This window comes from Macaca nemestrina, chromosome Y (genome assembly GCF_043159975.1).
Source record: "Macaca nemestrina isolate mMacNem1 chromosome Y, mMacNem.hap1, whole genome shotgun sequence".
NCBI classification, from domain to species: domain Eukaryota; kingdom Metazoa; phylum Chordata; class Mammalia; order Primates; family Cercopithecidae; genus Macaca; species Macaca nemestrina.
Window position 1 is genome coordinate 937,471 of NC_092146.1, and position 15,000 is coordinate 952,470.

The following is a 15,000-nucleotide window of genomic DNA, read 5'->3' on the forward strand; positions in this document are numbered from 1 at the left end:
GAGGTTGCTGTGAGCCAAGATTGTGCCACTGCACTCCAGCCTGGGCAAGAGAGCAAGACTCTGTCTCAAAAAAAAAAAAAAAAAGTAGAAGCTAAGCATTTGGTACATAGAGATGGGAACAAGAAATCCTAGGTACTACCAGATGGGGTAGGGAGAGGGGGGCAAGGGTTGAAAAACTTACTATTAGGCCTGGTGCGGTGACTCACACCTTAATCCCAGCACTTTGGGAAGGCAATGCAGGTGGATCACAAGGTCAGGAGTTCAAGAGCAGCCTGACCGATATGATGAAACCCTGTCTCCACTAAAAATACAAAAATTAGCTGGTCGTGGTGGTGGCAGGTGCCTGGAGTCCCAGCTACTCGGGAGGCTGAGGCAGGAGAATCACTTGAACCCAGGAGGCGGAGGTTGCAGTGAACGGAGATCGCACCACTGCACTCCAGCCTGGGCGACAGGAAGGAAACTCCATCTCAAAAAGAAAAAGAAAAGAAAGAAAAAAGAAAAAGTCACTGTTGGATACTATGTTCAGTATCAGGGTAACCAGATCCTTCATACCGCAAACCTCAGCATCACGCAATGCACCCACGTAACACACCTGCACATGTACCCAGACCTGAAATAAACGTTGAAGAAAGAAACAGGTGAAAATGCTTTAATTTCAGTTTTTCTCTCTTGTCTTCACTTGGTGGAGCGTAACAGAAGAAGTCAAGGTGAAATGAGGGCCGGGCGCGGTGGCTCACGCCTGTCATCCCGGCACTTGGAAGGCCGAGGTGGGCGGATCACGAGGTCAGGAGATCGAGACCATCCTGGCTAACACGGTGAAACCTCGTCTCTACTAAAAATACAAAAATTAGCCGGGCGCGGTGGCGGGCGCCTGTAGTCCCAGCTACTCGGGAGGCTGACGCAGGAGAATGGCGTGAACCCGGGAGGCGGAGCTTGCAGTGAGCTGAGATCCGGCCACTGCACTCCAGCCTGGGTGACAGAGCGAGACTCTGTCTCAAAAAAAAAAAAAGATGAAATGCTTTATTCTTTGTTGGAAAAAAAAAAAAAGAAAATCCTCTGAAAGCCGGATCAAGTGGCTCACACCTGTCATCCCCGCACTTTGGGAGGCTGTGGCGGGTGGATCACCTGAGGTCAGGAATTTGAGACCAGCCTGGTCAACGTGGTGAAACCCCGTCTCTGCTAAAAATGCAAAAGTTAGCCAGGTGCAGTGGTGCATGACTGTAGTCTCAGCTACTCAGGAGGCTAAAGCAGGAGGATCGCTTGAACCCAGGAGGTGGAGGTTGCAGTGAGCCAAGACTGTGCCACTGCTCTCCAGCCTGGGCAACAGAGTGAGACTCCATCTCAAAAAAAAAAAAAATTCCTCTGAGATCTGGGCACAGTGGCTCACGCCTGTAATCCCAGCACTTTGGGAGGCTGAGGCAGGTGGATCACCTGAGGTCAGGAGTTTGAGAGCAGCCTGGCCAACATGATGAAACCCTATAGCAAGTAAAAAAAAAAAAAATTAGCCAGGCATGGTGGCAGGCACCTGTAATCCCACCTACTCAGGAGGCTGAAGCAGAAGAATTACTTGAAGGGAGGTGGTGGCTCACGCCTGTCATCCCAGCACTCTGGGAGTTCAAGGCGGGTGGATCGCCTGAGGTCAGGAGTTCGAGACCAGCCTGGCCAATGTGGTGAAACCCCGTCTCTACTAAAAAATACAAAATTAGCCGAGCCTGGTGGCGGGCACCTGTAATCCCAGGTACCCAGGAGGCTGAGGCGGGAGAATCCCTTGAACTAGGGAGGCAGAGGTTGCAGCGAGCCGAGATCGTGCCACTGACCTCCATCCTGGGCAACAGAGTGAGACTTGGTCTCCAAACAAACAAACAAAAATTTCTCAGAGAATCCAGTCCTATGGACATGGAACACGGACGGAACTGGGGGCTCACAGAGTGCGGAAGATGGTCCTAGAGCATTTTGGACGTCCTGCCTTGGGGTTTACGTCACAACGTTCAGGCACAAAAGGGAACTGGGAGACCGTCTCCTCCAGTAATTGGCTCCCATCCGCCATCAAGCCTTTGAACAGAGAGACCCACGTGGGGGAAACTGAGCGTAACAGCATCTTCATTAGGCGGTGAGGCTGGGTCTTTAGAGGCTCCTACCCCTACCATCACTGGAGGGGACCATCCCCGTCCATGGTGGTGTGGAGTCCCCGGGACACTCCCCTCGGTCTTTAAACGTCAACGTGGACCCTGACGTTGGCTTTGACAGCTGTCTGTCCATCATAACGCCACATACGAGCTGTCATTCATCACAAAGGTAAAGCCCCCAAGAGTGACCACATCACCGCCTTGCAGGGGCGGCTGGTGGGGAAGCAGGAGGGATCCCCCAGAGGCCTTTCCGTCCTCGGTCTGTGGGTCCAGCGTCCTGGGTGACTCGGCTTCCATCTTGGCCAACTGGACCACCAGAGACTCCTCAGGGCCACCTTCTGGCTCTGCACCTGCTATCTTGTGGAGGTGGGCCACGTTCTGGGTGTCTGTGATCCACTCCTACCAGGAGGAAACGTTCTAGCTCAAACACAACAGACACACCACAGATAGTGTCCACATGGTACCCACCGCAGACGTCCCCGGAACCGGGCAGCCTCCCACGGAAGCCACGCCGTTCCCAATGGAACAGAAAAGCCGTCTCGTCTGGGAGGTCTAAGTCCCCTCCAAAGCTCTTGTCTGGGGCATGCGGGGGCTCTGAAACGGACACCCTTCTAAACCAAAAATAAAATTCTTTTTTTGTTTTTTTTTTGGAGACAGAATTTCACTCTTGTGGCCCAGGCTGGAGTGCAATGGCGTGATCTCGGCTCACCGCCACCTCTGCCTCCCCGGTTCTAATCGATTCTCCTGCCTCAGGCTACTGAGTAGCTGGGATTGCAGGTGTTCACCACCGCACGTGGCTAATTTTGTATTTTTAGTAGAGACGGGGTTTCTCCGTGTTGGCCAGGCTGGTCTCAAACTCCCGACCTCAGGTGATCCACCCGCCTCGGCCTCCCAAAGTGCTGGGATCAAAGGCATGAGCCACCATGCCCGGCCCCCAAAAATAAAATTCTAAGCCCTGCAACACACTGACGGACTCTCCACTCGGTCAAGGCGATTCCAAAGTTATCTTAAAACCTAGTTTGAGACATCACGGGAAGTCAGAGTTGGACACATGCTTCCTTCTACCCTGTTCCCTTTGAAATTCAGACACAACCAAGCAGCATTAAAATCAACACACAGGCCGGGCACGGTGGCTCATGCCTGTCATCCCGGCACTTTGGGAGGCCGAGGTGGGTGGACTTGAGTTTGAGACCAGCCTGGCCAACACGGTGAAACCCCGTCTCTACTAAAAATACAAAAATGAGCCGGGTGTGGTGGCAGGTGCCTGTCATCCCAGCTACCCAGGAGGCTGGGGCATGAGAATCGCTTGACCCCGGGAGGCAGAGGTTGCAGTGAGCGGAGATCACGCCCCTTTTATTTCCTCTTTCCTTTCTTTCTTTTTTTTTCTTTCTCTCTTCCTTTTTATTTTCTTTCTTTCCTTCTTCTCCTTGTTTTCTTTCCTTCTTTCCTTCTTTCTCTTTCTTTCTTTCTTTCTCTCTTTCTCTCTGTCTTTCTCTCTTTCTCTCTTTCTCTCTCTTTCTTTTTTCTTTCTTTCTTTCTTTCTTTCTTTCTTTCTTTCTTTCTCCCCTTCCTTCCTTTCTTCCTTCCTTCCTTCCTTTCTCTCCCCCCCTTTCCTCCCTCCCTCCCTCCCTCCTTCCCTTCCTTCCCTCCTTTTTTTTTTTTTTTTTTTTTCTTGACAGAGTCTGGCTCTGTTCCCCAGGCTGGAGTGCAGTGGCACAATCTCAGCTCACCGCAACCTCTGCCTCCACGGTTCAAGCGATTCTCCTGCCTCAGCCTCCAGAGTAGCTGGGATTACAGGCACCTGCCACCACGCCTGGCTAATTCTTGTATTTTTAGTAGAGACGGGGTTTCACCACGTTGGCCAGACTGGTCTCAAACTCCTGACCTGAAGTGATCCACCCGCCTCGGCCTCCCAAAGTGCTGGGATGACAGACGTGAGCCACCGCGCCTGGCCCTAAATATCGTTCTCTAAAAGGGTCGCTCAGGGAGATATGAGTGTGGGCACGGTGCACCTGCTTGGTGGAGAGGAGAGAAGACACAAGGAGAGGGTGGATACCTGGAAGTTCCCTTGGTGTATCTCAAAGAGCCCAGGGAAGGTGGATTTCGGGTCTGGCACGCTGGGCATGAGAAATTTCTTCACTCTGAAATAGAGACGGAGAATGTGGTCAGGTCAGCCACCGTCCCCCAAGCAGGGCTGGGAAGAACCACGTGCAGGGTATGGACCCCGGGGAGACACCAAGAATGGGAGGGCAGGGCCTTCCGCGTGGATACATGTGTCTCCTCACCCTCCCCAGGGACCCTGCCTCTGGGGTCCTCACAAAGTTCCCACCAGGAGGCCGGGCGCGGTGGCTCACGCCTGTCATCCCAGCACTTTGGGAGGCCAAGGCGGGCGGATCACCTGAGGTCAAGAGATCGAGACCAGCCTGACCAACATGGTGAAACCCCGTCTCTAGTGAAAATACAAGAAAAAAATTAGCCAGGGCACCTGTAGTCCCAGCTACTCGGGAGGCTGAGGCAGGAGAATGGCGTGAACCCGGGAGGCGGAGGTTGCAGTGAGCCGAGATCGCACCACTGCACTCCAGCCTGGGCCACACAGTGAGACTCTGTCTTTAAAAAAATAAATAAATAAAAATACAAAAATTAACTGGGTGTGGTGGCAGACGCCTGTAATCCCAGCTACTCAGGAGGCTGAGGCGGGAGAATCGCTTGAACCCGGGAGGCGAAGGTTGCAGTGAGTCAAGACCGTACCATTGCACTCCAGCCTGGGTGACAGAGTGAGACTCTGTCTTAAAAATATAAAAGTTCCCACCAGGAATAAGGTGTGATGAACAGTGAGCCACGTCCTGTGCACACAACGGATTTGCATTAAATACGTGGTTATTTGCATCTTGTTGATCAGATGGGCTGAAATGAGACCGTCATCTTGAAAATTCCTATGTTGAAACTCTAATCCTCAACCTCACAATGAAACTATGTTTGGAAATGGGGGAGGGGGTCTCTAACAAGGTGATGATGGTAAAATGAGGTCACTCGGGAGGGTCTGTTTCAAGAGGGCTGAGGTCTTTATAAGAAGAGGAGGTTGGCCGGGTGCGGTGACTCACACCTGTCATCCCAGCACTTTGGGAGGCCCAGGTGGACGGATCTCCTGAGGTCAGGCGTTCAAGACCAGCGTGGCCAACATGGTGAAACCCCGTCTCTACTAAAAATACAAAAATTAGCCGGGCGCGGTGGCACACACCTTTAGTCCCAGCTATTCAGGAGGCTGAGGCAGGAGAATGGCTTGAACCTGGGAGGCAGAGGTTGCAGTGAGCCAAGATCGTACCACTGCACTCCAGCCTGGGCGACAGAGCAGGACTCCATCTCACAATAAACACACACATAAATAAATGAATAAGAAAAATGACTCAACCTCCCAGCTACTTGGGAGGCTGAGGCAGGAGAATCGCTTGAACCTGGGAGGCGGAGGTTGCAGTGAGCCGAGATCACGCCACTGCACTCCAGCCTGGGTGACAGAGCGAGACTCCATCTCAAAATAAATACACACATAAATAAATAGAGAAGAAAATGACTCAACTCCCCAGCTACTCAGGAGGCTGAGGCAGGAGAATGGCTTGAACCCGGGAGGCAGAGGTTGCAGTGAGCCGAGATCGCGCCACTGCACTCCAGCCTGGGCGACAGAGCGAGACTCCATCTCAAAATAAATACACACATAAATAAATAAGAAAATGACTCACCCTCCACATTTTTGAAAAGCTCTCTCTGGGGTCTGAAAGAATATTGTTTCGGCTTAGATCTCTAACTGGATCCAAAGCTGAAAATTCAGTCACAGATTGAGCAACGACAATACCAGACCTTGTACAATTCTTCTTGCTGCCGTCACCAAGCTGCCCAGCTTTACCTGCGCTTCTTTTCTTTTTGAGAGACGGAATCTCGCTCTGTCACCCAGGCTGGAGTGCAGTGGTGCAGTCACAGTTCACTGCAGCCTTAAACTCCTAGCCTCAAGCCATTCTTCCGCCTCGGCCTCCCAAGTTGCTGGGACTACAAGTGCACGCTACCATGCCCGGCTCATTTTGTGTTTTCTTTGTTTCAGACAGAGTTTCACCCTTGTCACCCAGGCTGGAGTATAATGGTGCAATCTCAGCTCACTGCAACCTCCACCTCCTGGGTTCAAGCGATTCTCCTGCCTCAGCCTCCAGAGTAGCTGGGACTACAGGCGTGTGCTAGTGCACCCGGCTAATTTTTATATTTTTAGTAGAGGTGGGGGTTTTGGAATGTTGGCCAGGCTAGTCTCGAACTCCTGACCTCAGGTGATCCACCCGCCTCAGCCTTCTAAAGTACTGGGATGACAGGTGTGAGCCACTGCACCTAGCCGAACTAATTTTTTTGGTGTTTTTTTTTGAGACGGAGTCTCGCTCTGTCACCCAGGCTGGAGTGCATTGGTGTGATCTCGGCTCACTGCAGCCTCCGCCTCCCAGGTTCAAGTGATTCTCCTGCCTCAGCCTCCCGAGTAGCTGGGACTACAGGTGCACGTTACCACGCCCGGCTAATTTTTGTGTTTTTATTAGAGACGGGGTTTCACCATGTTGGCCACGCTGGTGGCCAGGATGATCTCAATCTCTTGACCTCGTGATTCACCTGCCTCAGCCTCCCAAAGTGCTGGGATCACGGGCGTGAACCACTGCATCCAACCCTAATTTTTGTATTCTTAGTAGAGATAGGATTTCACCATATCGGCCAGGCTGGTCTCGAACTCGTGACCTTGTGATCTGCCCGCCTCGGCCTCCCAAAGTGCTGGGATTACAGGTGGGAGCCACCGTGCCTGGCCCCTCCGAAATTTCTTGCAATGCACTGTCAGAAAAGTGGACGTTGTATTGGAAACTGAAGCCCAGTGAAATGATTCTGTCAGGCTATTATAGATTTTCTCCCACTTCACAGATACTCTGCAAGCAAAATCCTCCACCCATGCCTGGCAGGTGTCCTCCTCACCTCCATAATTTCCATAAAGAAAGAAGGAGAAGACACACCATCAGAAGGATGGCCAGGCTGGAAACTAAAATAAATTTGGACAGCTTCGGTTTGGGAGGCGTGCGAGGCTCTGGGCACGAATCTGAAACGAAACAAAAAGGCTGCTGTGCATTTTCAACATGATGGTTCATCTCCTCCCCAACCACCCTCCTCACTGTTTCGTGTTTTTTTTCTTCTTCGTTGTTTATTTGTTGTTTCGGGTTTTTTGGGGTTTTTTTTTGTTGTTGTTGTTTGTTTTTTGTTTTTTGTTTTGTAAATATTAGTGTCAGCAAATCTTTTACTTACTTTTTTTTTTTTTTTTTTTTTTTGAGATAGAATCTCACTCTGTCGCCCAGGCTGGAGTGCGGTGGCGCCATCTCGGCTCACTGCAACCTCCACCTCCTGGATTCAAGCGATTCTCCTGCCTCAGCCTCCTGAGTAGCTGGGACTACAGGCAGCCGCCACCACGCCCGGCTAATTTTTTGTATTTTTTAGTAGAGACGGGGTTTCTCCGTGTTGGCCAGGCTGGTCTCGAACTCCGGACCTCAGGTGATCTGCCTGCCTCGGCCTCCCACAGTGCTGGGATCACAGGCGTGAGCCCCTGGGCCCAGCCCAGTCTGGTATTTTTAATACAGTGATTCTCCTGCCTCAGCCTCCTGAGTAGCTGCGACTACAGGCGTCCGCCACCACACCAGGCTAATTTTTTTATTTTTAGTAGAGATGGGCCTTAATTTTTTTTTAATGAAGTTAGTGTCAACAAATTTTGATTCCTATGGAAAATATTCTGGGAAGAGACACTGTCTCTGGACGAGAACACATCCCACAGCCATTCCCAGGAAGTAAGGGCAGGTTCCACATGTAGCCTGTTGCTTGGGGTCTTTACAGCATATGAGAGCTTGCTTTTGGCTGTTGGTGGCTGTACGCCTGAAATTATGCCCCCTGAAAAGATACATTGAAAGCTGGGCATGGTGGCTCACGCCTTTAATCCCAGCACTTTGGGAGGCCGAGGCGGGCGGATCACAAGGTCGGGAGTTTGAGACCAGCCTGGCCAATACGGGGAAACCCGACTCTACTAAAAATACAAAAGTTAGCCATGCTTGGTGGTGCGTGCCTGTAATCCCAGCTACCCGGGAGGCTAGGGCAGGGAACGGTATGAACCCAGGAGGCAGAGGTTGCAGTGAGCTGAGATCACACCACTGCACTCCAGCCTGGGCGACAGACTGAGACTCTGTCTCAAAAAAAAAAAGAAGGAAAACTAGCCCGAGTGAAAGCAGGCAGGGAGCAAAGCAAGGAGTGGAATTGCTTGTTGCTTTCAGATGGAGCCCTGGAGGATGAGAGAAGACTGAGCTTGCTCAGAAACATGCTCTGCTCACAAACACCCTCCCTCCCACCTCCCAAGAAGGCAGGACAGTGTCGGTGGTTATGGCTACTCCAGCCCGGTGACAAGGTTATGCGGCCCTGCTGCGTAACAAACATTACCGCGAGTCTCGCCTCTCTGCCAGCACGTCACCTCTGACCAGTCGCTCGGGTACGTGTCTGGCCCATACGCATCCTCCATGGCCTTCACCCGGGCCCGGAAAGCATAACACTTCTCGGCATCCAAGTCTTCTATAGTGACATTGCAGGTATTTTCCTGTTTGGACTGGAGAAACACACACACACACACACACACACACACACACACACACAATGATTAGTGATGTAACCTGTGAGTCTGGAGTCTTCCTTCCGGTGGGTTCATGGTCTCGCTGACTTCAAGAATGAAGCTGCAAGGCCGGGCACGGTGGCTCACGCCTGTCATCCCAGCACTTTGGGAGGCCGAGGTGGGTGGATCAGCTGAGGTCGCCAGTTTGAGACCAGCCTGACCAACATGGAGAAACCCCGTCTCTATTAAAAATACAAAAATTAGCCAGGCGTGGTGGTGGATGCCTGTAATCCCAACTACTCGGGAGGCTGAGGCACCAGAATGGCTTGAACCCGGGAGGCAGAGGTTGCAGTGAGCCGAGCTCGTGCCACTGCACTCCAGCCTGGGCAACAAGAGCAAAACTCCGTCTCAAAAAAAAAAAAGAATGGAGCCGTAGACCTTCTCGGTGAGGATTACAGCTCTTAGAGGTGGCACGGACCCGAACAGTGGGCAGCAGCAAGATTTATTGTGAAGAGCGAAAATTTATCGTGAAGACCGAAAATTTATCGTGAAGACCGAAAATTTATCGTGAAGACCGAAAGAACAAATCTTCCACAGTGTGGAAGGGGACCCAGATGGGTTGCTGCTGCTGGCTGGGGCGGCCAGTTTTTTAATTCCCTTATTTGTCCCCGCCCATGTCCTGCTGATTGGTCCATTTTACAAACCTCTAGCTAGCTGCAGAGTGCTGATTGGTGCGTTTTTACGGAGCACTGATTGGTGCATTTTACAAACCTCTAGCTAGCCGCAGAGTGCTGATTGGTGCGTTTTTACGGAGCACTGATTGGTCCATTTTACAAACCTCTAGCTAGCTGCAGAGTGCTGATTGGTGCGTTTTTACGGAGCACTGATTGGTGCATTTTACAAACCTCTAGCTAGCCGCAGAGTGCTGATTGGTGCGTTTTTACGGAGCACTGATTGGTGCATTTTACAAACCTCTAGCTAGCCGCAGAGTGCTGATTGGTGCATTTTTATGGCTCACTGATTGGCATATTTTAGCAAACTTCTAGCTAGCCACAGAGCGCTGATTGGTGCATTTTTATGGAGCACTGACTGGCGCATTTTACAAACCTCTAGCTAGCCGCAGAGCACCAATTGGTGCATTTTTACAGAGCAGTGATTGGTGCATTTTACAAACCTCTAGCTAGCCACAGAGTGCTGATTGGTGTATTTTTATGGAGCACCGATTGGTGTATTTTACAAACCTCTAGCTAGTCACAGAGTGTGTATATGTGTATATATATAAGCTGTGTATATAAGGTGTGTACATATATGTGTGTATATATAAGGCGTGTATATATGTGTGTATATATGTGTATATAAGCTGTGTATATATGTGTATATATGTGTATATATAAGCTGTGTATATAAAGTGTGTATATACGTGTGTGTATATATATGTATATAAGCTGTTTATATATGTGTGTATATATGGTGTATGTAAGGTGTGCATATACATGGGTATAAATATGTGTATATAAGCTGTGTATATAAGGTGTGTATATATGTGTGTATATATGTGTATATATAAGCTGTGTATATTAGGTGTGTACATATATGTGTGTATATATGTGTGTGTATATAAGCTGTGTATATAAGGTGTGTATATATGTGTATATATAAGCTGTGTATCTATATGTGTATATATGTGTGTATATATGTGTGTATATATAAGCTGTGTATATAAAGTGTGTATATACGTGTGTGTATACATATGTATCTAAGCTGTTTATATATGTGTGTATATATGGTGTATGTAAGGTGTGTATATACATGGGTATAAATATGTGTATATAAGCTGTGTATATAAAGTGTGTATATATGTGTGTTATGTGTCTATATAAGCTGTGTATACCCATATGTGTGTGTATATGTGTATGTATATAAGCTATGTATATAAGCTATGTATATATGTGTGTGTATATGTGTGTGTGTATAAGCTATGTATATAAGCTATATATATGTGTGTGTATATGTGTGTGTGTATACACACATATATGTAGATATACAGTCATGCATTGCTTAACAATGGGACGTGTTCTGAGAGATACGTTGTGAGGTGAATTCTCCATTGTGAGAATATTGTAGAGTTTATTGAGACACACCTCGCTGGTCTAGCCCACTGCACACATAGGCTGTATAGCAAATTGTTCCTGGGCTACACACCTGTACAGCACGTTACTGTACTGAATAGTGCGGGCAAACCTAATGCAAGTATTTGTGTATCTAAACATATCTAAACATAGAAAAGCTACAGGAAAAATAGGGTGTAGAAGAAACTAATTGGGACACCTGCATAGGACAGCTGTGTGATAATCACAGGGGACTACCGTGATACATGCTGTCTGCTGACGACAAAAAGGTCCTTAGGCAGCACATGACTCTGTGTGTGTCTGTCTGTGTGCGTCTGTGTGTCTGTGTGTGTGTCTGCATCTGTGTCTGTGTGTGCGTGTCTGTGTGTGCCTGTTTCTGTGTGTGTCTGTGTGTGTGCCTGTGTGTGTCTGTCTTTGTGTGCATGTCTCTGTGTGTGTGCCTGTGTCTTTGTGTGCATGTCTGTGTGTGTGTCTGTGTGTGTGCGTGTCTGTGTTTCTGTGTGTGTCTGTGTGTGTGCCCGTGTCTGTCTTTGTGTGCGTGTCTGTGTGTCTGTGTGTGTGCGTGTCTGTGTTTCTGTGTGTGCCTGTGTGTGTGTCTGTGTGCCTGTGCTTGTGTGTCTGTGTGTGTGTGTGTCTGTGTATGTCTGTGTGTGTGTGTAGAGAGACAGATATGTAGAGATAGAGGTAGGACTAGAGGTAGATAAAGAAATGATAGATAAAAAGATAAAACAGAGAGATGATAGACTTGATAGATGATACATAGCTAGATGATAGATGATAGAGAGATAAATAGATGATAGATAGATAGATAGATAGATAGATAATACATAGACAGAAGACACAGAGAAGTAGACAGATAGATGATACATAAATAGATAGAGACAGATAGTTGATAGGTAGATATATAGATACATACGTAGATAGATAAATACATAGATAGGATAGTAGATGGTAGAATAGAGAGAGATAATAGGTAGGTAGATAGAGATGATAGATAGATGAGCTAGATAGAGATAGGGATGATATACATAGATGATTGATGGTACATAGATAGATAAAAGAGAGTTGGTACATAAAATAGATATGGATAGAGCAATAGAGAGATAGAACAAAGAGAGTTAATTGATAAAATAGATGATAGATTGAAAGACCGAGAGAGACAAAATAAAATGATATAGATAGATGATAGATTGAAAGAGAAAGACAGATAAAATAGAATGAGATACATAGATAGCAGATTGAAACAGCTAGAGAGAGATAAAATAGAATGAGATAGATAGATAGATAGATAGATAGATAGATAGATAGATAGATAGATAGATAGATAATAGACTGAAATATAGAGATAGAGGTAAAATAGAATGATTAGATAGATAGATAGATAGAAAGAGATAGAGTCAGATAAAATAGAATGAGATAGGTAGATAGATAGATACATACATACCTAGATAGATACACAGATGATAGATTGAAAGAGATACAGAGAGATATAATAGAATGATATGGATAGATAGATAAATTGAAAGACAGAGAGAATGATATAGATAGAGATAGATAGATAGATAGATATAGATAGATCATAGATAGATAGATAGATAGATAGATAGATAGTAGTTTGAAAGACAGAGAGAGATAAAATAGAACAATATAGATGATAGATTGAAAGACAGAGATAGAGGTAAAATAGAATGAGATAGATAGATTGATTGAAAGAGATAGAGACAGATAAAATAGAATTAGATAGATAGATAGATAATAGGTTGAAAGAAAGAATGATATAGAGATGGATAGATAGATAGATAGATAGATAGATAGATAGATAGATAGATAGACAGACAGACAGACATATTATTGGTTCTCTTTCTCTGGAGACCCCTCAGAGACACGGAGAGAAATGCGAGCTGGACTAGAGCTCTCTCAGGAAGAAACAGCACAGTGGAATTCAGGCAGGTGTAGACAAAGGGGACCCGGGAGTCTGATTGAACAGCAAATCCCACAGCCCACACCTGGGGGACGCCCAGCCACCATCGCCCTGAGTCACGGCCGCCTGGCTCACCTGCCACTCCATGTCGAAGGGGCTCCAGTACTGAACCTCATAGAGGAGACCCCTGTAGGACAGGTCAGAACACGTCACTGTCACCGCGTCCTGATGCCACGAAAAGCTCACCTGCTTCGGAGAACTGGGCTTCACTGAGAAGAAGAAATAACAGATTCATGTTACAGACAGTGACATCCCTCCTCTCTGAGATGACTGTGACAGGCTTACTTCATCCCCTTTCTCTAGCTTGTACCCCTCCCTTCCCTTAATACCTTATGGGGCTTGCGGTTTGCCCGTCTTCATTACTTTTATAGGAGAAGCTTCACCAGAGCTCCGAGAACCTGTTAGGTTTGCGAAGGAACTGTCTAAAATTCTGTGGAAAATGTCCTGTGTGTCTCTTACAGGCTAAATTATGTCCCCCACAAAAATACATGTTAAAATCCCAACTCCCCAGAAACTCAGAATGGGATTGTATTTAAAAATAGGATCCTTTGGGAGGCCGAGGCGGGCGGATCACCTGAGGTCAGGAGTTCGAGACCAGATTGACCAACATGGAGAAACCCTGTCTCTGCTAAAAATACAAAACTAGCTGGGCGTGGTGGTGCATGCCTGTAATTCCAGCTATTCGGGAGGCTGAGGCAGGAGAATCACTTTAACCCCGGAGGCAGAGGTTGTGTGAGCCGAGATCATGCTATTGTACCCAGTCTGGGGCACAAGAGCGAAATCCTATCAAAAAAAAAAAAAAATTGATCTGGCTGGACACAGTGGCTCACACCTGTAATCTCAGCAGTTTGGGAGGCCAAGGCGGGTGGATCACAAGGTCAGCAGTTCGAGACCAGCCTGGCCAATAGGGTGAAACCCAGTCTCTACTAAAAAAATACAAAAATTAGCCAGGCATGGTGGCACATCCTGTAGTCCCAGCTACTCGGGAGGCTGAGGCAGAAGAATTGCTTGAACTTGGGAGGTGGAGGTTGCATTGAGCTGAGATCGTGCCACTGTACTCCAGCCTGGCAACAGAGAGGCTCCATCTCAAAACAAAGTCGGGGAGAGGGGATCCTTATAGGTGCATTTAGTTAGTTAAGATGAGGTCATACCGGAGAAGGAAGCATTCTAAATGCAACCATAGGTGTCCTTCTCAGAGACATAGGAGACACAGACACAGAGGAGAAGGCCACGTGGAGACGGAGGCAGAGACTGGAGTGATGCGGCCACAAGCCCAGGGATGCCTGGAGCCCCCAGGAGCTGGGAGAGGCAGGAAGGATCCTCCCCTAGAGCTTTCAGAAGGGACTGGATACAACTGTCATGCATTGAATGTTGATCCCTAAAATACATGTTTGTGTCCTGTTCTCCATAACTTCTGAATGAGACCTTATTTGGAAATAGGGTCTTTGCAGATGTAATTAGTTAAGAATCTTGACATGAGATCATCCTGGAGTAGGGTGAGCTCTAAATGCAATGACAGGTGTCCTTGTAAGAGACAGAAGAGGAGACACAGACACAGAGGAGAAGGCCACGTGGAGACAGATGCAGAGACTGGAGTGATGCGGCCACAAGCCCAGGGACCCCTGGGGCCCCCAGGAGCTGGGAGAGGCAGGAAGGACCCTCCCCTAGAGCTTTCAGAAGGGACTGGATACAACTGTCATGCATTGAATGTTGATCCCTAAAATACATGTTTGTGTCCTGTTCTCCATAATCTGTGAATGGGACTTTATTTGGAAATAGGGTCTTTGCAGATGTAATTAGTTAAAGATCTTGAGATGAGATCACCCTGGATTAGCTGAGCTCTAAATGGAATGACAGGTGTCCTTGTAAGAGACAGAAGAGGAGACACAGACACAGAGGAGGAGGCCACGTGGAGACGGAGGCAGAGACTGGAGCGATGTGGCCACAAGCCCAGGGACGCCTGGAGCCCCCAGGAGCTGGGAGAGGCAGGAAGGATCCTCCCCTGGGGCCTCCGGAGGGAATGGGGCTCTCAGACACGTCCATCTCACTAGGAGAGAATAAGTTTCTGTTGTTTTAAACCTCCCGTTTGTGGTGACCTATTAGAGCCCAGGAAAC

General features: G+C 48.0%; 2 protein-coding genes across 2 annotated transcripts in view; both read right to left on the reverse strand.

Annotated features, from left to right (window-relative positions):
* Positions 1 to 1,099: 1,099 nt before the first annotated feature.
* Positions 1,100 to 4,332, reverse strand: LOC139360923 (cytokine receptor-like factor 2). Its single transcript, XM_071089417.1, has 2 exons — positions 4,183 to 4,332; positions 1,100 to 2,525 (listed from the first exon to the last, which is right to left on the reverse strand). Exons 1-2 carry the CDS (start codon positions 4,249 to 4,251, stop codon positions 2,259 to 2,261), a joined length of 336 nt encoding a protein of 111 aa, XP_070945518.1. The 5' UTR covers positions 4,252 to 4,332; the 3' UTR covers positions 1,100 to 2,258.
* Positions 4,333 to 12,846: 8,514 nt separating this feature from the next.
* Positions 12,847 to 15,000, reverse strand: part of LOC139361001 (cytokine receptor-like factor 2) — a 16,189-nt gene continuing 14,035 nt past the window's right edge. Inside the window, exon 4 of the mRNA XM_071089506.1 lies at positions 12,847 to 13,094. Within this exon, the coding sequence (XP_070945607.1) occupies positions 12,847 to 13,094 (248 nt within the window). The remainder of the gene's footprint in view (positions 13,095 to 15,000) is intronic.